This window comes from Macaca thibetana, chromosome 20 (genome assembly GCF_024542745.1).
Source record: "Macaca thibetana thibetana isolate TM-01 chromosome 20, ASM2454274v1, whole genome shotgun sequence".
NCBI lineage: Eukaryota > Metazoa > Chordata > Mammalia > Primates > Cercopithecidae > Macaca > Macaca thibetana.
Genome location: NC_065597.1, coordinates 60,488,462 through 60,508,773, shown reverse-complemented (window position 1 = coordinate 60,508,773; position 20,312 = coordinate 60,488,462). Strand labels below are relative to the sequence as shown.

At 48.0% G+C, this 20,312-nt stretch overlaps 2 protein-coding genes and 1 long non-coding RNA gene across 7 annotated transcripts in view; 2 read left to right on the top strand and 1 right to left on the bottom strand.

Moving 5' to 3' along the window:
- The window catches only part of LOC126944558 (uncharacterized), a 156,959-nt gene that overhangs the window by 71,231 nt on the left and 65,416 nt on the right, over window positions 1–20,312 (top strand). The window lies entirely within an intron of this gene.
- The window catches only part of PDXDC1 (pyridoxal dependent decarboxylase domain containing 1), a 471,229-nt gene that overhangs the window by 400,830 nt on the left and 50,087 nt on the right, over window positions 1–20,312 (bottom strand). The window lies entirely within an intron of this gene.
- NDE1 (nudE neurodevelopment protein 1) overlaps window positions 1–20,312 on the top strand; it is a 53,786-nt gene that overhangs the window by 463 nt on the left and 33,011 nt on the right. For all 5 annotated transcript variants that reach the window (XM_050774104.1, XM_050774106.1, XM_050774105.1 and 2 more), the window contains exons 2-3: window positions 13,298–13,423; window positions 16,175–16,328. In XM_050774104.1, the coding sequence (XP_050630061.1) occupies window positions 13,341–13,423; window positions 16,175–16,328 (237 nt within the window). In that variant the 5' untranslated portion in view covers window positions 13,298–13,340. The remainder of the gene's footprint in view (window positions 1–13,297; window positions 13,424–16,174; window positions 16,329–20,312) is intronic.

The window sequence follows — 20,312 nt, the reverse complement described above, 5'->3', positions numbered from 1 at the left end:
CGCTGCCAGGCTCCATCCTCTTTCTCCTCTTCCTCCCTCCCCATACTCCTTTCCTAGATGCCCCTCGTCTCTTTTCTCTTTCTCTCTCCTACCCCTCCATCCTGCCACCCCCTTCCCTGCGACCCTAGACACCCCGATTGCAGCGCTACCCCTGCCTTCACACCCACTGTCCCGCCCCTGCAGGCCTCTTTCCAAAAACCTCCCCCCGCTCCCTCCCTCCGGGAACATGTTTGGGGCAGTCTCCTCTCGCTTTGCTCCAGTCTCTGCCGCAGGACGGTTCGGGTTTCTTCTGACAGCACTTTGGGGACGGATTGGGTAAAGGACGAAAATGCTTATTCCGCAGCTTGAGTGATGGCTGGGCTCACCTGCCTCTCTGAGGTCCTGGGAAACCCCGCTGTCACCTTGACATCGCTTTTGGGGAGGCGACTTTATCTTTTCCGAGCCATCTCAGGCTTTCTGCCTCCTGAGGGCCTGAGCTTCCTTGATGGCTTTGTCCGTGGTTAGTACCAGGTTATGTCTCTTAATTTCTACTTTGAGCCCGAGGCCCCTTTTAACGTTTTAAAGAAAAGGCCTTTGCAGCACGACCTGGGCAGGTTCATCATTTTTAGTTTTGTTATAGTGTATTCTAGAACAGGATGGTATTTTAGGGCATGGGTCGGGTGTTTTGAAGATTAATTAGATTCCAGCTATTCCCGAAGCCTCTTGTTACCCGACCACCCCAGCCTCCATCACCTCATTGGTATACAACCCCCTCCCTTTTTTTTTTTTTTTTTTTTTTTTTTTTTTTGAGACAGTGTCTCACTCTGTCGCCCAGATTGGAGTGCAGTGGCTTTTTTATCTTGGCTCACTGCAACCTCCGTTTTCCGGGTTCAAGCGATTCTCCTGCCTCAGCCTCTGGAGTAGCTGGGGCTACAGGTGCGTGCCACCACACCCGGCTAATTTTTTCTATTTTTCAGTAGAGATGGGGTTTCACCATGTTAGCCAGGATGGTCTGGATTTCCTGACTTCGTGATCTGCCCGCCTTAGCCTCCCAAAGTGCTGGGATTACAGGCGTGAGCCACCGTTCCCAGCCTACAACCCATTTTGAGCCTTTCCTCTTAGTGTGTGTTTTGTGTAGGATTAAATGCAGATGATCTGTGCCGCTGAAGCCTCAGGGGCCTTTGATTCATATATTTTATCCCATGTTGGATAACAGTTTATTAACTTGACTTATTCTGTTGGATGTTATTTTTGTTTCCAAAGTGTGTTCTTTTATTTTATTTATTTATTTATTTAGAGACGGAGACTTGCTCTGTTGCCCAGGGTGGAGTGCAGTGGCGCGATCTCGGCTCACTGCAACCTCAGCCTCCCGGCAATCTCAGCCTCCCGGGTTCAAGTGATTCTTCTGCCTCACCCTCCTGAATAGCTGGGATTACAGGTGTGTGCCACCATGCCCGGCTAATTTTTAGTAGAGATGGAATTTCACCATTTTGGCCAGGCTGGTCTTGTACTTCTGACCTCATGATCTGCCCGCCTCGGCCTCCCAAAGTGCTGGGATTACAGGCATGAGCCACTGCACCCGACCCTATCATTATTCTTTTTTTTTATGTAGAGGCAGAGTCTTGCTTTGTTGCCCAGGCTGGTCTCAAATTCCTGGGCTCAAGCAGTCCTTCTGTCTGGGCCTCCCACAGTGCTGAGATTACTTAGAGGCATGAGCCACTGCACCCAGCCCAAAGTGTGTTCTTTTGCCTTAGAATGTGTGAACTGAGAAATGACACTCCTTTTCCTCACAAGGTAATTTCCTAACATGAGCATGCCTGTGTACAGAAAGTTTGTGCCTGCAGCTAGTACTATGTGTGTACCTCGTGCAATGGATGTAGGTGCTTTTCGTCTGCCCCCTTAAGCAGTGCCCAGCACTTAGTATGTGTTCAAGAAATGTTTGAAAAGGGATGGAGGAGGCAAAACCACAGTAGGAAAAATTCTTTCCCTGGAACTTGGTTCAGTAGAATAAAATTATCCTGGAACAATAGCTATTTTATTTTTTGTCCAAGTTTTTGTTTGTTTGTTTTTTGAGACAGGGTCTCACTCTGTCGCCCAAGCTGGAGCACAGTGATGCAATCACAGCTCACTGCAGTCTCGACCTCTCAGGCTCAAGCAATCCTCTTGCCTGAGCCTCCCAAGTATTTGGGACTAAAGGTACATGCCACCATACCTGGCTAATTTTTAAAATTTTTTGTAGAGATAGGGGTCTCACTATGTTGCCCAGGCTGGTCTCGAACTCCTGGGCTCAAGTGATCCTTCTGCCTCAGCCTCCAAAAGTGCTGGGTTAGGAGAGAGCCACGGCGCCTGGCCTAAGCTTTTTAAAATCTCTAAAGCAATCTGTGCTTACTGTATAGATGTATATGTAGTGTATCTTAAAGCAGTGTGTCAGGTACATATCCACAGGGCTTGCTTTACCCCCATTCTGGTGCATCCTCCAGACCCTTTTCTATTCTGTGTGCAGAGAGAGGGAAGTAAACAAAAATGGGCACCCATTTGTAACATATCGTGAGCTTTCTTCCATATTAGTACATACAGTTCTTAACAACTGCATCGTTTTCCATTCAGTCCTCTGTTGACATTGAGGTTTCCAGTTTTCCACATTAGTGAATGATGGTGTGCATCTTTGAACATGGATCCTTGCCGGCCTAAGTATTTTTGTAGGCTGATCATTATAAACTTGGAAAGCACAAAGACAGAAGCCAGGCTTGCTGACTCTTGACTGATGTTACCCTAGTGATGTCACTTCTGCAAAATGCAAAGCCTGCGTCCTGGCTGTCGGAGCATGTACGGACATTTGGCAGCTTCTTTCCCTTCCCTCCCGCTCTTCTGTTTGTTTTGATTGGGAAGGATACGGAGTGGGGATGGAGAAGGGTGATGAGTTAATTATTGATGGTTTCTTTATGTTTATTGCTCCTGACTAGCTGTGCTGGCTTTCTTCTCTCAGAGGAAAGCTGAAAGAGATTGCTTTGCTTTTTTTCCAGAGTTTTAAAATCAGAGGTGTGTGTCTCAAGTGTATTTTCAGACTTTTTTCTTAGCTTTAATCATGTAAAACATGCAAAAAAAAAAAAAAAAAGCATGTGGAAACAACTTTTTTTTTTCTTTTTTGAGACGGATTCTCGCTCTGTCACCCAGGCTGGAGTGCCGTGGGGTGATCTTGGCTCACTGCAACCTCCGCCTCCCAGGCTCAAGTGATCCTCTCACCTCAGCCTCCTGAGTAGCTGGGACCACAGGTGTGCATCACTGCACCCGGCTAGTTTTTTGTATTTTTGGTAGAGATGGGGTTTCACCATGTAGCCCAGGCTAGTCTCGAACTCCTGAGCTCAAGTGATCTGCCTGCCTCACCCTCCCAAAGTGCTGGGATTACAGGCGTGAGCCACCACACCTGGCCAGAAACAAATTTTTGAAGGAGGCATAGATCTCAGTTGTGCAAAATAGATACTTTTTGTCCCACTGGGTCCTAGTTTGTCATTGTTTCTTGCATGCTCCCATCAGATTTGTCCACAGAGCTGCTGGGGCAGAGCTGATGGTGTGATGGTGTATTAAGAATGCAGGTTAGTGGCACACAGATGAAATAAATGCCTGTGGGATCCTTTTTTTTTTTTTTTTTTTTTGAGACGGAGTCTCGCTCTGTCACCCAGGCTGGAGTGCAGTGGCCGGATCTCAGCTCACTGCAAGCTCCGCCTCCCGGGTTCACGCCATTCTCCTGCCTCAGCCTCCCGAGTAGCTGGGACTACAGGCGCCTGCCACCTCGCCCGGCTAAGTTTTTTTTTTTGTATTTTTTAGTAGAGACGGGGTTTCACTGTGTTAGCCAGGATGGTCTCGATCTCCTGACCTCGTGATCCGCCCGTCTCGGCCTCCCAAAGTGCTGGGATTACAGGCTTGAGCCACCGCGCCCGGCGTGGGATCCATTTTTAAGATAGCAGGCGAAAAGTTGCATATACTGAGACCAGGTATTAACACCTGTCTATTACAGTGCCTTTTAAAACACTGTGTGAGGGCCGGGCACGATGGCTCACACCTGTAATCCCAGCACTTTGGGAGGCCTAGGTGGGCAGATCACCTGAGGTCAGGAGTTTGAGACCAGCCTGGCCAACATGGCGAAGCCCCGTCTCTCCTAAAAATACAAAAAATTAGCTAGGTGTCATGACGTGCACCTGTAATCATAGCTACTAGGGAGGCTGAGGTAGGAGAATCGCTTGAACCTGGGAGGCGGAGGTTGCAGTGAGCTGAGATCATGCCACTGTACTCCAGCCTGGGCAACACAGTAAGATTCTGACTCAAAAAAAAAAAAAAAAAAAAAAAGGAAAGACTGTGTGGGCCAAATGAAACAAGTGAATCTAATCTCCAGTCAGTCAGTTTGCAACCCCTGGGAAGCCTTGGACTTGAATGCAAAGACCCCTTGAACTTGGATCTAGTTTGCCTCTGCTGCTCACATGCACATTTAGAGATGACCAAGGCCTACAGTGTTTCTGCTTCCAAGAAACAGAGTGGTTGTCCTGTTTAGCCATCTCTTACAGTTGCACAGCTTAGAGAGGATAATGTTTGCAAACAATTTTTGAAATGTCTAGCACACAGCAAACAGAAGGCAAATTCAGTACTTAATGCTGATAAAATAAGGGAACCCTTGCAAGTCATCTTGCCTGCTTTCTGCCGCAGAGAGTAGTGCAATAGAACTTTCTGACGTTTTCATGTTGTTTATTTATTTATTTATTTATTTATTGAGACAGAGTCTCGCTCTGTTGCCCAGGCTGGAGTGCAGTGGTGCAATCTCCGCTCACTGCAACCTCTGCCTCTGGGTTCAAGCAATTCTCTTGCCTCAACCACCCAAGTAGCTGGGATTATAGGCACGTTCCATCACGCCTGGCTAATTTTTGTGTTTCTAGTAGAGATGGGGTTTCACCATGTTGCCCAGGCTGGTCTCGAACTCCTGGGCTCAGGCGATCCAACCGCTTCGGCCTCCCAAAGTGCTGGGACTACAGGCATGCATCGTGATGCCCGGCTGATTTGTGTATTTTTAGTAGAGACAGGGTTTCACCTTGTGCTGGTTTCAAACTCCTAGATTCAAGCAATCTGCCCACCTCAGTCTCCCAAGTGCTGGGATTATAGGCGTGAGCCATCGTGCCCTGCCTCTCTCTGACATTTTTAAATGACAAAGGCAAAAATCTTATACTTTTAAGATTGCTGTTTTATGATAAAGTGAAGTGCAGCTGTTACTTCTTCCTTCTTCGCCTCCAGCATCTCTCTTCCTTAAGGATAGCTTTTAAAATGTAAGGGTTTTTGGTTGAAATGCTGTTCCTGTGGTTTTTGTCTCTCGGTTGGGGTGAAAGATTTTGCAGGCAGTGATATAAATCCAGTTCTCTGCTTAGTTTCTCCGCAGTCCTTGAAATCCAAAACCAGATCCCTCCCATCAGCCCGTTGTAATTAGAACCTGTCCCACAATAGCCGCACGTCCTAAAACATCTCAGATTCATTTCTTTCCTGAGGCTTAAGTTTTTAAACCTTACTGGCCAAGATAAGTGTTTTAAGAAGCTCTTTTATTATTATTATTATTATTACTCTTTTCTTTTTTTGAGATGGAGTCTTGCTCTGTCACCCAGGCTGGAGTGTGATGGCAGGATCTCGGCTCACTGCAACCTCTACCTCCCGGGTTCAAGAGATTCTTCTGTTTCAGCCTCCCGAGTAGCTGGGATTACAGGCATGTGCCACTACACCCAGCTAATTTTTGTATTTTTAGCAGAGAAGGGGTTTCACCATGTTGGCCAGGGTGGTCTTGAACTCCTGACTTCAAATGATCTACCCACCGTGGCCTCCCAAAGTACTGGGATTACAGGCATGAGCCACCGCACCCTGCCAGGCTTGGGTGTTCAAGGAAGAGAAAAAGGCAGTGTGGTTGGGACATAAATGAATGAGAGGTGGTAGGGTAGGAAATATGTAGAAAACTATGCAGGGGCCTGATCACATTGAATCTTGCACATCTTTTACCTAACTTCGGGAGGAGTCAGTGCTTTTGTTGTTCCTGGTTCCTCACTTCTTCACTTTATTGTATGCTGACGACCTTCCATGCCGTGGACTGAGACTACCCTCAATAGGATCACCAATGTCTTTTTTTTTTTTTTTTTTTAAGGCAGCGTTTCACTCTTATCATCCAGGTTGGGGTACAATGGTGCGATCTTGGTTCACTGCAACCTCTGCCTCCTGGGTTCAAGCGATTCTTCTGCCTCAGCCTCCCGAGTAGCTGGGATTACAGGTGACTGCCACCACACCTGGCTAATTTCTTGTATTTTTAGTAGAGATGGGGTTTCACCATGTTGGCCAGGCTGGTCTCGAACTCCTGACCTCAGGTGAATCACCTGCCTTGGCTTCCCAAAGTGTTGAGGTTACAGGCGTGAGCCACTGCACCCAGCCACCAATGTCTTAATGGCCACACAGTGCTCATTGATAGATGCCTTGGCCCTGGGCTATTGTTGCTATAGAATTGGTTTGATGACAACATATTACATGAGATCTGGGCTTATTAGAGCTTATGGCTTGAGCAGGGAGTCATTGGCCTAGGTTTATGCTGCTCCTGGCCTTGTTAATGACTGCTGTTAACACTCTACCCCCTTTTTATTTTTTTGAGTGGCTTGTTCTGTCGCCTAGGCTGGAAGGCTGGAGTGCGGTGATCTTGGCTTACTGCAGCTTCCGCCTCTCAGGCTTAAGTGATTTTTCCTGCTTCAGCCTTCTGAGTAGCTGGGACTATAGGTGCGCACCACCGTGCCTGTTTAATTTTTGTTTTTGTATTTTTAGTAGAGACGGGGTTTTACCATGTTGGCTAGGCTGGTCTCAAACTTCTCACCTCAAGTGATCCGTTTGCCTCGGCCTCACAAGGGGTTTTGATTACAGGCGTGAGCCACTGCTCCAGGCACCACTCTACCCTTTTGACTTTGAGCAAGTAAGGTCATTGACTCCATACATTCATTAGGATTCCTGCGTGGCAGAAATCTAACCCCAACTGATGTAACCAAGACAGGGAATTGATTATCTCATAACCTTAAATCAGGTGTGGCTGCATCCAGGTGTTCAAATGATATTGTCAGGACCCAGGCTTTCCATCTCTTGGCTATGCTTTCCTCTGTTTTGGCTTCACTCTCAGGCAGGCTCTCCCTTCTGATAGCAAGATGACCACCAGCAGTTTCAGGCTTACCTCCAGCCACCTTACCAACCCTAGTGGAAGGAGAGTTTCATTTTTGACAGCTGTGCAAAAGGTCTGGACCTGGGCCCTCATTGGCTCAATATGGGTTAGGCCCATCCTTAAGCCAGTCATTGGCTCAGCATGGGTTAGACCCATACCTGTCACTGACTGAGCATGGATGGGTTAGGCTCATACTATCACTGGTTCTGCGTGAATTAGGCCCACCTCTGTCATTGGCTCAACATGGGTGAGGCTCACCCTGTCATTGATTCTTCGTGAATTAGGCCCACCTCTGTCATTGGTTCAACATGGGTGAGGCTCACCCTGTCATTGGTTCTGCGTGAATTAGGCCCACCTCTGTCACTGGCTCTGTGTGGGTTAGCCCAACTGGTGAGCTGATCACTAAGGACATGAGTAGGCATATGCCTCCTCCCAGATGCGGAGGATGATGTCAGATCCCTCTGAACTCATGAAATGAGTAGGATATTCTCCAAAGGGAATATTGTGCTGTCACAGAAGATGGAAACATGAGTGCACGTCTGGAAAAAAAAAAACAACTACAAATCATTAGCTTTGTATGACATTTATTTTTTGTTTATATGTTTTTGAAATGGAGTCTTGCTCTGTTGTCCAGGCTGGAGTGCAGTGGTATGATCGTGGCTCACTGCAACCTCTGCCTTCTGGGTTCAAGCGATTCTTGTGCCTTAGCTTCCCGAGTAGTTGGGATGATAGGTGCCTGCCACCACACCCAGCTAATTTTTGTATTTTTAGTGGAGGCAGGATTTTACCATCTTGGCCAGGCTGGTCTTAAGCCATCTGCCTGAACTCCTGACCTCAAGTCATCTGCCTGCCTCAGCCTCCCAAAGTGCTGGGATTACAGGCAGGAGCCACCACGTCGGAGCATATGACATTTCGCCTTTCTGCCTTGATCAAACTTTCAGAGAATCTGCTTCCCAGAGGGATGGGTGGGTCAGGAAATAGCATGTTTTCTCTAAATGAGGGAAAGGATTGAAAGTGAATATGGGTCCCAACAAATGTAGAGTTATCAGTAAGTTCCGTGCTTGAATCTAGGTACAATTATGCATTTCCTGGTTCTGCGTGAATTAGGCCCACCTCTGTCATTGGGTCAACATAGGTGAGGCTCATTAACTTCCACCAGAAGTTAGTGGTGGTGTCTGTGTTGATACTTACATGTTAAGCCTAATGATTTCATGTTTTAACCACAACTATAACTTGTTGGTTGTATCTTTGGAAGTGATGGTTTTTGCTCATTCTTTTGTCCCCAAGGATACACACCAGCCTCTGAGTTCTCCTGAGGGAAGGAAGGGACCTTGGGCACAACCTTTTTTTTTTTTTGAGAGGGAGTCTTGCTCTGGTGCCCAGGCTGGAGTGCAGTGGTGCAATCTCGGCTCACTACAACCTCTGCCTCCTGGGTTCAAGTGATTCTCCCGCCTCAGCCTCCCGAGTAGCGGGGATTACAGGTGCACACCACCATGCCCAGCTAATTTTTATATTTTTAGTAGAAACGGGGTTTCACTATGTTGACCAGGCTGGTTTCAAACTCCTGAGCTCAGGTGATTCACCCGCCTTGGCCTCCCAAAGTGCTGGGATCACAAGTGTGAGCCACTGTGCCTGGCCTTGGACACAATCTTTTTTTTTTTTTTTTTTTGAGACGGAGTCTCGCCCTGTCATTCAGGCTGGAGTGTAGTGGTGCAATCTCGGCTCACTGCAACCTCCACCTCCTGGGTTCAAGCGATTCTCCTGCCTTAGCCACCTGAGTAGCTGGGACTACAGGTGCCCGCCACTGCACCTGCCTAATTTTTGTGTTTTTAGTAGAGACGGGGTTTCACCATATTGGCCAGGTTGGTCTTGAACTCTTACCTTGTGATCCGCCTGCCTCAGCCTCCTGAAGTGCTGGGATTACAGGCACAAGCCACTGAATCCAGCCTGGATGCAATCTTATTTGGATTTCTCATGCCCTTTTGACAAGCTCAGAGCCTCAAATAAATTCAGAATATAGGTGATTACATCAGACAGACTCTATCAACAGGGAGTATACAAACCATTAGCCCAACTGTTAATAGAAGTCTGCTTTCTTGCCGGGTGTGGTGGCTCACACCTATAATCCCAGTGCTTTGGGAGTACGAGGCAGGAGGATCGCTCGAGCCCAGGAATTTGAGACCAGCCTGGGCAACATAGTAAGACCCCATCTCTTAAAAAAAAAAAAATTAGGTGGGCATAGTGGCGCACACCTGTAGTACCAGTTACTCAGGAGGCTGATGTAGGAGGATCACTGCCGCCTTGGAGTTCAAGGGTGCAGTGAGCTATGATTGTGTCACTGCACTCCAGCCGGGATGACAGATTGAGACCCTATCTCTTAAAAAAAAAAAAAAAAAAAGAAAAGAAAAAAAAAATTTGCTTCCCTCACCTCTGTTGTGAATCAGCTCAAAGTCCTGAGAGCCAGGGCCCTTACCAGCCACATCCTCTAGCTGTTGGCTAATTTGTTTCATCTTCTTTTAGGTAATTCTCCAGAATTACATCTCCTTCCTCTTCTTCACCTTCCAGTTACTCCCGCACTCAGTTCGTCTTTCCTCCTCCACTGTGTAGAAACTCTTCTTGCTCACACCGCCAGTGACCGACTTTCGCTCAGCCTCGTGGATATTTTCCAGCCCTTATCTTCCCTGCTTCTCTGTTGCATCCTTGTGACACTGGAATGTTTCCCTTTTTTCCCTTGAAACCGTCCACTCCCAGGACAGCACACCTCCCGATTCTCATCTCTCTCACTCCTCATCTCTCTCTCGCTGTGTTTCTTCTCTGCCTCCTTCGGTTACCATTTCTTAAATTGCCCACCTTTCCAATATTGGCATTCTTCTCTGTTCCATACAGAGTCCGTAGGAGATTCTCTCATTGTCACAAGGAAAAGAAAAACCAGCTACAGACGCATGACTCTCAAAAGGATATTGTTGACCCAATTTCAACCCTGAGTTTCAGCCCCGATATTGCACGTAGGTGTGTTATGGACATGTCAAGCTGTGAATGTCTGAGACTAGGTTTGTTATTTCTCCCTAAGCCCCCACCCACCTACCCAAGAGTTTTCCTTTTTTTTTGGAGATGGAGTCTCGCACTGTCGCCCAGGCTGGAGTGCAGTGGTGCGATCTCAGCTCACTGCAAGCTCTTCCTCCTGAGTTCACTCCATTCTCCTGCCTCAGCCTTCTGAGTAGCTGGTACTACAGGCGCCCGCCACCACGCCCCGATAATTTTTTGTATTTTTAATAGAGACGGGGTTTCACCGTGTTAGCCAGGATGGTCTTGATCTCCTGACCTCGTGATCCGCCCGCCTCGGCCTTCCAAAGTGCTGGGATTACAGGCGTGAGCCACCGTGCCTGGCCGAGTTTTCCTTTTGATAGTACTTTTTTTTTTTTTGAGATGGGATCTTGCTCTGTTGCCCAGGCTGGAGTACAGTGGCATGGTCATGGGTCACTGCATCCTCGACCTCTCCTTGCCCCTAATCCTCTCGAGTAGCTGGAACTATAGACACACCACCATGCCCAGCTAGTTTTTGTAGAGATAGGGTCTCACCAGGTTGCCCAGGCTGGTCTGGAACTCCTGGGCTCAAGCATTCCAGCTGCTTTGGCCTCCCAGTGTGCTGGGATTACAGATATGAGGTACTGCACCCAGCCACCTTCTAGAAGTCTTTATCTCTGGTGATGGGGATGGTGGTGGCACCCAATTGCCTAAGGTAGAGCCCCAGAAGATGTCCTCACCTCCTTTTTCTCTCTCCCCTACCCCAAAAGTCATAATTCGTCAAGTTCTGGTAATTTTGCCTTCTAGATATTTTTGGAGTCCATTTCTGTCCCCTCCATCTTCATTCCTACTTTCTTTTTTTTAGACAAGGTGTCCCTCTCTTGCCCAGGCTGGAGTGCAGTACGGTGATCATAGCTTACTACGGTCTCAAACTCCTGGACTCACATGATCCTCCTTCGTCAGCCTCCGGAGTAGCTAGGACTACAGATATGTTGCACCACACCAGTCTAAGTTATTAAAAAGTTTTTTTTTTTTTTTTTTTTTTTGGTCAAGGTAGGGTCTTGCTATGTTGCCCAGTCTGGTCTTGAACTCCTGGCCCCAAGCGGTCCTCTTGCCTTGGCCTCCCAAAGTGCTGGGATTGTATGTGTGAGCCAGTATACCTGGCCTATTCTCACTTTCTAATTCAGGCCACCTTCCTTTCTCTTTTCTTTTTTAAAATAGGATCTCACTTCATCACCCAGGCTGTAGTGCAGTGGCACTATCTTGGCTCACTGCAACCTCTGCCTCCTGGGCTCAGGTGATCCTCCCATCTCAGCCTCCTGAGTAGCTGGGAATACAGGCATGTGCCACCACACCTAGCTGATATTTTTCTATTTTTAGTAGAGACGGGGTTTCACCAAGTTACCCAGCCTGGTGTCAAACTCCTGGGCTCAAGTGATCTGCCTGCCTTGGCCTGCCAAAGTGCTGGGATTACAGGCACAAGCTACTGGACCTGGTCTCCACCTTCCTTTCTTGCATTGCTGCAGGAGCTCCCCTTCTTAGGCCTTGTCCTTCCTCTGCCTGTCCATGGCCACCAGGACCAGCTATTTAAGCAGGAGAGCCCATCATATCACATTCATATCACATCACTCTCTTCCTTAAACTTCCTCCAGTGGTTTCTGATGGCCACTAAGTTTCTTAACATCTTGCACAAGCCGTCCGTGACTTAGCCCCTCTATTTCAGTCTGTCCAGGTTCACTTCCACTCCTTAGCTTTCAACCCAGGCCTGCCAGACTCCCTCTAGCTCCCCTAACAAGTGCCTGGCTGTTTCTCCTCATTCCTTCCTCCCCTACTCAATTACCATTGCCTTCCAGTTCTTTCATATTCTTTTTTTTTTTTTTCAGATGGAGTCTCACTCTGTCGCCCAGGCTGGAGGTGCAGTGGCACGATCTTGGTTAGCTGCAACCTCTGCCTCCCATGTTCAAGCGATTCTCCTGCCTCAGCCTCCTGAGTAGCTGGGACTATAGGCGTATACCACCATGCCTGGCTAATTTTTGTATTTTTTTTTAGTAGAGACGGAGTTTCACCATATTGGCCAGGCTGGTCTTGAACTCCTGACCTCATGATCTGCCTGCCTCAGCCTCTCAATGTACTGGGATTACAGGCGTGAGCCACTGCACCTGGCTCTTTCATATTCTTTCACATGCTCCTCGTGTGTCACCACTTCTAGGAAGCCTTCCTTGACTCTCAGGTTGAGTTTGGAACTTCTTAAATATCCTGGGCACTGATAGAAATGTTTATTATTTTGATTGTGATGATGGTTTTTCAGGTGCAGACATATTTCAAAACACACCAGTGTGTACATGCAAGTATATGCAATTTATTGCATGTCAAAATCCTGTGCGCATTTCTGCGGCTACACTAGGCGCATAGTTTTATCAAAATTTACATGGGGTTGGGTGCGGTGGTTCACGCCTGTAATCCCAGCACTTTGGGAGGCTGAGGTGGGTGGTTCACTTGAGGTCAGGAGTTTGAGACCAGCCTGGCCAACATGGTGAAACCCTGTCTCTACTAAAAATACAAAAATTAGACAGGCGTGGTGGCGCATGCCTGTAATCCCAGATGCTCAGGAGGCTGAGGCACAAGAATCATTTGAACCCAGGAGGCAGAGGCTGCAGTGAGCTGAGATCACGCCACTGCACTCCAGCCTGGGTGATAGAGCAAGATTCTGTCTCAAATAATAATTATAATAATTATTATTGTTTATGCATAATTTCCATTCCAGCCCTCACTCCCCCGCTCCCTCCACCAGACTGTGAGGCCCCTTTAGGGAAGGCAGGCATCTTGGAGACATTTTATATGGCTCCCTAGGTCCTTTAGTAGGTGCTCAATAAATATTTACGTAGGGATATCCATGAGCCTTGATGTTAACCCAGGGCATATAACAGGTGAGTGGATTGTCTTTTGTTTGGGTTTAGCTTCAGATTTTTGGCAGTATTTAATAATTTAACCCAGCTTAAAGTTTTGTTTTTTTTTTTTATGTTAAAGGGGATCACCTATTTAACCAGATGTGGATAATCATTTTAAAATCTTCTCCTCTAGACACCATGCCACAAAGAGAGTGATCTCTTCCCCTATTTTTACAATGGAGGACTCTGGAAAGACTTTCAGCTCCGAGGAGGAAGAAGCTAACTATTGGAAAGATCTGGCAATGACCTACAAACAGAGGTCAGTCTGAGTTCACCTGCTTTTCTTTTTTTTTTTGAGATAGGGTCCTGCTGTGTTACCTAGGCTGAATGCAGTGGCAATTCCTAGATGTGATCATAGTGCACAGCCGCCTTAAAACTCCTGGGCTCAAGTGATCCTCCCGCCTCAGCCTCCCAAGTAGCTGGGTCTATAGGTGTGCTTCACCAGGCCAGGCCTTTTTTTTTCTTTTTGTGGAAACAGGGGTCTCGCTATGTTGCCCAGGCTGGTCTTGAACTCTTGGACTCAAGTGATGCACCCCTACCTCCCACAGTGTTGGGATTACAGGTGTGAGCTCTCTTTCTTCTATAAAAAGAACAGCAACCCTTTATTTCAGGCCTGTTATGTGCCAGGCATTGTGAAAGGCTTAACTTATACTATCTCAAAACTACCCATGAAAAAACTATTAGCACCCCATTTTATAGATGAAGAAACTGAGCCTCAGTGAAGGCAGATAACTTGCCCACAGTCACACAGCCAATATGTAGCAGAGCTGGAATTTGAACTCCAGACCTATGGTCCTGATTATCCTACTATGCTACTTTCCATTTTGTCTTCTTCTTTTCTTTTTCTTCTTTTTTTGTTTTTTTTTGAGACAGAGTCTCACTCTGTTGCCCAGGCTGGAGTGCAGTGGCACCATCTTGGCTCACTGCAGCCTCCACCTCCTGGGTTCAAGCAATTCTCGTGCCTTAGCCTCCCAAGTAGCTGGCATCACAGGCACCCGCCACCAAGCCTGGCTAATTTTTTGTGTTTTTAGTAGAGACGGGGTTTCGCCATGCTGGCCGGGCTGGTCTCGAATTCCTGGCCTCAAGCCATCTGCCTGTCTCACCCTCCCAAAGTTCTGGAATTACAGGCATGAGCCACCATGCCTGACCTTCCATCTTCTTTTCTTTTTTTTTTTTGAGACGGAGTTTCACTCTTCTTGCCCAGGCTGGAGTGCAGTGGCGCGATCTCGGCTCACAAGCTCCGCCTCCCGGTTTCAATCGATTCTCCTGCCTCAGCCTCCCAAGTAGCTGGGATTACAGGCATACGCCACCACACCCAGCTAATTTTGTATTTTTAGTAGAGACAGGGTTTCTCCATGTTGGTCAGGCTGCTCTCGAACTCCCGACCTCAGGTGATCCACCCGCCTCGGCCTCCCAAAGTGCTGGGGTTACAGGCGTGAGCCACTGTGCCTGGTGTCCATCTTATTTTCTAGAAGGGTTTTTATCAGTTCCTAGATACCACATCTGGTAAGTTCTTTGTGCACAGGGAAAGAGCTTTTCCCTGTGCCTAGCAAAATATATTGCTGCAGATTTTAAGATTTGAAACTGTGTTTTGGTCAGTGCTCATATCTGGGAGGTTTGTTTTTGTGTTTGGTTTGGCACTGTTTTTATTTCTAATGGGCCTTTATAATTTGCACATAGATACCTTATTCCAATCCCTAGTTTCCTTTATTTATTGCAGAATTATTTTAGGTCCAGGCACAGTGGCTCACATCTGTAATCCCAGCACTTTGGGTAGGCAGATCACTTGAGCTCAGGAGTTTGAGACCAGCCCTGGCAATATGGCAAAACCCCGTCTGTACAAAAAATACAGAAATTAGCGGGCATAGTGGCATGTTCTTAGAGTCTCAGCTACTTGGGAGGCTGAGATGGGAGAATTGCTTGAGCCTGGGAGGTCGAGGCTGCAGTGACCTGTGATCGCACCTCTGCATTCCAGTCTGGGTGACACAGCGAGACTCTATCTCAAATAAATAAATAATTATTTTAGAGTCAGGGTCTCACTCTGTCACCCAGGCTGAACTGCAGTGGCTCTTCACAAGTGTGACCCTATCTCACTGCAACCCCTGGGCCCGCAAGTGATCTTCCTGCCTCAGCCTCCCAGGTAGCTGTCACTACAGGTGTGTGCCACCATGCCCGGCTGATTTTTAAACACATTTTTGTAGAGAAGAGGTTTTGCTATGTTGCCCTGGCTGGTCTCGAACTCCTGTCCTCAAGTAATTCTTAATGAGCCATTGTACCCCGCCCCTCCTACCTTCTTTATTCTAATTTGACTTAAAGGTAGTTCAGGCTTGATATTTTTTTTTTTTTTTTTTTTTTTTTTTTTTTTTTTTTTTGAGACGGAGTCTTGCTCTGTAGCCCGGGCTGGAGTACAGTGGCCGGATCTCAGCTCACTGCAAGCTCCGCCTCCTGGGTTTATGCCATTCTCCTGCCTCAGCCTCCGGAGTAGCTGGGACTACAGGCGCCCGCCACCTCGCCCGGCTAGTTTTTTGTATTTTTAGTAGAGACGGGGTTTCACGGTGTTAGCCAGGATGGTCTCGATCTCCTGACCTCGTGATCCACCCGTCTCGGCCTCCCAAAGTGCTGGGATTACAGGCTTGAGCCACCGCGCCCGGCAGGCTTGATATTTTAAAAACGTTCCTTGAATTTGGCCAGGCACGGTGGTGGCTAACGCTTGTAATCCCAGCACTTAGAGAGGCCGAGGCAGGCAGATCACCTGCAGTCAGGAGTTTGAGACCAGCCTGGCCAACATGGTGAAACCCTGTCACTACTAAAAATAGAAAAATTAGCTGGGTGTGGTGGTGCACGCCTGTGGTCCCAGCTACTCGAGAGGCTGAGGCAGGAGAATCGCTTGAACCCGGGAAGCAGAGGTTGCGATGAGACGAGATTGCAGCACTGCACTCCAGTCTGGGCAATAGAGCGAGACTCTGTCTTCAAAAAAATTACTACGTGACAATTAACAATTCTGCTGTAGGGCAGAAAATACGCAAGAGGAACTCCGAGAATTCCAGGAGGGAAGCCGAGAATATGAAGCTGAATTGGAGACGCAGCTGCAACAAATTGAAACCAGGAACAGAGACCTCCTGTCCGAAAATAACCGCCTTCGCATGGAGCTGGAAACCATCAAGGTGAGGGGCTGAGAGGAAGTGTGCTCAGGTGTAGACAGGCTTCCAAGACAGGCATGGCAGGCTTGGCTAGAAGAAGGAACCCTGCAATGAGGGACTCCGGACCCCAGGCCCATGCTCATCTCTGGAAGGGCCTATGGGGCAGACGTGATCTTTGAACTCTTTGTGCTTCTAGTGGGTGATGCTTTTTATTTTTTCTTTTTTGAGACAGTTTCACTCTTGTTGCCCAGGCTGGAGTGCAGTGGCGTGGTCTCGGTTCACTGCAACCTCCACCTCCCAGGTTCAAGTAATTCTCCTGCCTCAGCCTCCTGAGTAGCTGGGATTATAGGCGCCTGCCACCATGCCCAGCTAAATTTTTGTTTGTATTTTTAGTAGAGACAGGGTTTTATGTTGGCTAGGCTGATTTCAAACTGCTGACCTCAGGGGATCCATGGTGGGTGAAGCTTTGAGAAGCGAGTCACTCATGTTCCCATGGACTTTCTTGGTTGTCCTCACTGATTTTATAGGGCACATGGCAGGAAGACTTTTTTTTTTTTTTTTTTTTTTTTAAATAGGGTCATGCTCTGTTGCCCAGACTGGACCACGGTGGCTGGATTACAGCTCACTGCATCCTGGACCTCTCAGGTTTAAGCAGTCCTCCCACCTGGGCTGGGCGTAGTGGTGCATACCTGTAATCCTGGCACTTTGGGAGGCCGAGGTGGACAGATCACAAGGTCAAGAGATTGAGACCATCCTGGCCAACATGATGAAACCCTGTCTCTACCAAAAATACAAACATTAACTGGGCGTGATGGTGCGCACCTGTAGTCCCAGCTACTCAGGAGGCTGAGGCAGAAGAATCACTTAAACCCGGAGGTGGAGGTTGCAGTGAGCTGAGATTGTGCCATTGCACTCCGGCCTGGCAACAGAGTATGACTCCATCTCAAAAAAAAAACCAAAATCCTCCCACCTGAACCTTGGGAGTAGCTGGGACTATAGGCGTGTGGCACCACGCCTGGTTAATTTTTGTATTTTTTATAGAGACAGGGTTTCGCTATGTTGCCCAGGCTGGTCTTGAACTCCTGGACTCAAGCAGTCCCTCCTGCCTTGGCCCCGCAAAATGCTGGGATTACAGGCATGAGCCACCACCTGACCAGGGAGACATTGGAGGTGTTGCTAGAGTAATATTATCAGGTGCAGTGTTGTAGCCCTTAGCTACATTCAACTGCTGAAATTTAATGAATTAAAATAAAAACTTCATTCCTCAGTTACAGTAGCCACATTTCAAGTGCTTAGGAGCCACGTTTGGCCAGTGAGTTTCCTTAGTGGACAGAGGGGCTATAGAACATTTCCTTCATTACCAAAAGGTCTGTTGGACTGTGCCAGTTCAGAGCAGGTTTCTCGACTTGGCTGCTGTTGACATTTGATCCTGGATCATCCTCCTTTGGGAGGGACTGAGGTTTGCTTTGTGGCTTTTTTGTTTGTTCGTTTTTTATGAGACAGAGTCTCGCTCTAAACCCAGGCTGGAGTGCAGTGGCGCAATCCCGGCTTACTGCAAACTCCGCCTCCCAGGTTCAAGCCATTCTCCTGCCTCAGCCTCCCGAGTAGCTGGGACTACAGGTGCCCACCACCATGCCTGGCTAATTTTTTTTGTATTTTTAGTAGAAACGGGGTTTCACCGTGTTAGCTAGAATGGTCTCGATCTCCTGACCTCGTGATCTGCCCGCCTCGGCCTCCCAAAGTGCTGGGATTACAGGTGTGAGCCACCGTGCCTGGCCTTTTTTTTTTTTTTTGAAATGGAGTCTTGCTCTGATGCCCAGGCTGGAGTGCAGTGGCATGATCTCACCTCACTGCAACCTCTGCCTCCCAGGTTCAAGTGATTCTCCTGCCGCAGCCTCTTGAGTGGCTGGGATTACAGGCACCCTAAAGTGCTGGGATTACAAGCGTTGAGTCACCCCACCTGGCCACATTGTGGGATGTTTAACAGCATCCCTGACCTCCACCCTCTAGATGCCAGTAGCATTTTCCCCACCTCCAAGGTGGTGAAAACCAAAAGCACCTCTAGACATAGCCAGGTATCCGGAGACCCAGTGCTCTGAAAAGTAAAGACCGGGCCTTCTGTACGTTCTATAGGGCTCAGCAAGGGATCACTAAGTAAATACTGTGCCCCAGAGACTGGCTCTCAGCCCTGCTGCCAGCCGGCATCACTGGGCCAGCTTCAGAAACATGTGACAGGCCTGAACCCTCTCTCCCCATCCCCATCTCCCTGCCTCGCTCTGAGTTTCCATTTCTCAGTAAGTCTGGGTGGGGCCTGGTATTTCTGTGTATGTGTGTGTGTGTGTGTGTGTGTGTGTGTGCGCGCGCGTGTGTGCGTTTTCTCTCATTAAGCCCCCCATGTACATTTTGATGAGCTGCTTCATGGAAGAGTCAAAACTGTGTGTGCCCAGGGCTAGGTGTGATGGACGGTGAACGGGGAAGTGCTGGTTGCCTTCTTTGGGTAGACAAACCTAACACCATGAAGCAGTTGGGGACTTGGAGCTCAGTCACAGAACTGTGATCTGGGACCCTTTCAAGAGAGAGAGGACTGGCTGGGTGCAGTGGCTCATGCCTGTAATCCCAGCACTTCAGGAGGCTGAGGTGGGCGGATCACCTGAGGACAGGAGTTTGAGACTAGCCTAAGCAACATGATAAAACCCTGTCTCTACTAAAACTACAAAATTAGCCGGGCGTGGTGGTGCGTGCCTGTAATCCCAGCTACTTGGGAGGCAGGAGAATCACTTGAACCCAGGAGGCGGAGGTTGCGGTGAGCCGAGATCCCGCCATTGCACTCCAGCCTGGGCAACAAGAGCGAAACTCTGTCTCAAAAAAAAAAAAAAAAAAAAAAAAAAAAAATGGACTGCACGGGTTGAGGGAGGCTTTCTGGAGGGTGTTTGCAGGTTGACACTTGGTGTTTGGGGGATGGGGCTGAAGGAGAGTTGATCTATACCCATCATAGGTGTGGATAAGAATAGGTGTCGGATGGACCTTGGCAAGCCCAGCTTTACTAATAACGTATAGGAAAGGGTGTGGGACCAACGAATGGATCAGGGGTTTGGGGTGGGGCAGAGGAGAGGTCCCAGACACATTGAAGGTGGGCAGTGAAGCTTTCTGTTGGAGACCACAGAGTCCAGCTGGCCGTCCGCAGATCCATCTGCCCCATCGGTATTGTTTGATCAGCCTTCGGTGGTTTTTGTTCAGCATTTCCCCATGAACGTTTTCCAGCATATAAGGCTGAAAGAATTGCCAGTGAATACCTTTGTATCCACCAGCACCTAGGCTCTACCAATAATATTTATCCTACTTGCCTTTTTTTATAAATATTCTCATCCATCAAAATTTGTAAAGCTTCCTGTAAAAAGATGGATTTCTGGCCAGGCATGGTGGTTCACACCTATAATCTCAGCCCTTTGAGAGGCTGAGGAGGGAGAATCTCTTGAGACCAGGAGTTCAAGGCCAGCCTGGGCAACGTAGTGAGACTTTGTCTCTACAAGAAATAAAAATAAAAAATTCACTGGACATGGTAGTGCACACCTTTAGTCTCAGCTACTCAAGAGGCTGAGGTGGGAGGATCGCTTGAGCCCAGGAGGTTGAGGCTGCACTGAGCTGTGATTGTACCTTTGCACTCCAGCCTGGGTGACAGAGCAAAAGTTAAAATAAAAAATAAAAAACCTGAGTAGTGTTTGCTTAGAACACACATTCTCGAGTTTCCCCCAGTCCCTGTATCCCTGACACCGAGAGCTTAAAGTGTCATTTTGCCTCTCCCTGTACTGGGCCCACTTCACCCATTTGTTAACAGCTGAACACCTGATACACGCAATGAGCAATGATTATCGTTCTTTCTGTTGTTGATGTTGGAGACAGAGTCTCCCTCTGTCACCCAGGCTAGAGTGCAGTGGTGCGATCTCAGCTCACTGCAACCTCTGACTTCCAGGCTTAAGTGATCCTCCCACCTCAGCCTCCCAAGTAGCT